We start from the raw sequence: 1403 nt of genomic DNA on the forward strand, positions 1-1403 counted from the left end.
TAGGAGTCAGAGCCGACTAGACAGCACCTAACAGCAACCTCTAGTCTTTGATGAGTCAAAAATATCACTGAAAAATGCAGCACCTTATGACTTACCATAGTTATAGAAAATAAATTACAGGAAATCCAGAAGTATTATCAGCTAATAAAAAGCCAGCTTATTACTGTATTTCTTACTTCTAACTTTGGAATTTAATTATGTGGAAGAAATATATTGAAGATAAGATGGCAATGGGTTTGGTTTATTTTTTTGAGGAGAAGGATATACTTAATCCAAGGTGGAGCACAGGCATAGAGGTAAAAAAGAACATCCATGAATTGATAAAATTCAATTAAAGCTGCTTTTGCACACATGTGAGATTTCAATGATAAAAAGGTTACAAAAAACTATAAAGAAACAGCTTTAGAATAGGTATGATGTACTCACCCTGCTGACAAGCTTTAGGATATTTAATATAAGACACAGATTTTGTACACAAGGACCAGACAGTTATCCGCAGCTGTTGGAAAATAAAGGAAAAGGAAAAAGCATGTATTTAACATTTTCAGAAGGATGTCTCAGAGCCTCCCACTCCCAGTGCCATCGAGTCAATTCTGACTCATAGTGATCCTATAGGTCAGCAGAACTGCCCCAAAGGCTTTCCAAGGCTATAAATCTTTACGGAAGCAGACTGCCTCATCTTTCTCCCACAGAGCAGCTGATAGGTTTGAACTACTGACCTTTTGGTTAGCAGCCAAGTGCTTTAACCATTATAACACCAGTGTTCCTTCTCCCAGAGATTTGGTACCAAAGTAAGAGATTCACTGCTAAAATGGAAAATAGTTCCATAGCTGTTTTCCCTCTTAAAAGAAGTATCCAAACTACCATTTTACTGTTGTTAAAGCAAACTGACTGCTCTTGGTATTTCATTTTCATTTTGTAACAATAATATCTGAGTGTGTAAAAAGAATGCAGGAGCAGCATTTGCCTCTAACCACCTCTAACTTCACAAAGGGGAGACAGAATCACCATCAGCAGCCCAAGGCTTATTCCTACGAGGCCAGACATACTGCCACTCTCCAGCTTTCTTAATAATTTTGACACCAACTACCCCTCCCATAATACTCACTACCTCTCTGCTGGGTTTGATAATTCATTACACAGAGCTCACAGACAATACTCAAGATTATGGGTTTACTAGGGAAGTAACAGGTTACAATTCAGGTTCAGGAACACTCAGGATAAAAGTCTACGATCAGGCCAGCCTCCTCTCAGCCGGGCCCTCAGGCACACCTCTCTTTGGCCTTAGCCTCTTGGCCTGGCCTCTGCTCTGCTTGGGCAAGTGTTACAAAGCTCTTTTAGGTCTTCCGATAGATGCACCTAGGTGCACCCTATGCCAACAGCAAGCCTCCTGCCCAAAGGCA

At 40.5% G+C, this 1403-nt stretch overlaps 1 protein-coding gene across 1 annotated transcript in view; it reads right to left on the reverse strand.

Moving 5' to 3' along the window:
• The window catches only part of WRAP73 (WD repeat containing, antisense to TP73), a 45381-nt gene that overhangs the window by 37775 nt on the left and 6203 nt on the right, over positions 1-1403 (reverse strand). Inside the window, exon 4 of the mRNA XM_007945524.2 lies at positions 427-499. Coding sequence (XP_007943715.1) covers positions 427-499 — 73 coding nt within the window. The remainder of the gene's footprint in view (positions 1-426; positions 500-1403) is intronic.

This window comes from Orycteropus afer, unplaced genomic scaffold (genome assembly GCF_000298275.1).
Source record: "Orycteropus afer afer isolate SDZICR_OR568_19922 unplaced genomic scaffold, OryAfe1.0 scaffold00136, whole genome shotgun sequence".
NCBI lineage: Eukaryota > Metazoa > Chordata > Mammalia > Tubulidentata > Orycteropodidae > Orycteropus > Orycteropus afer.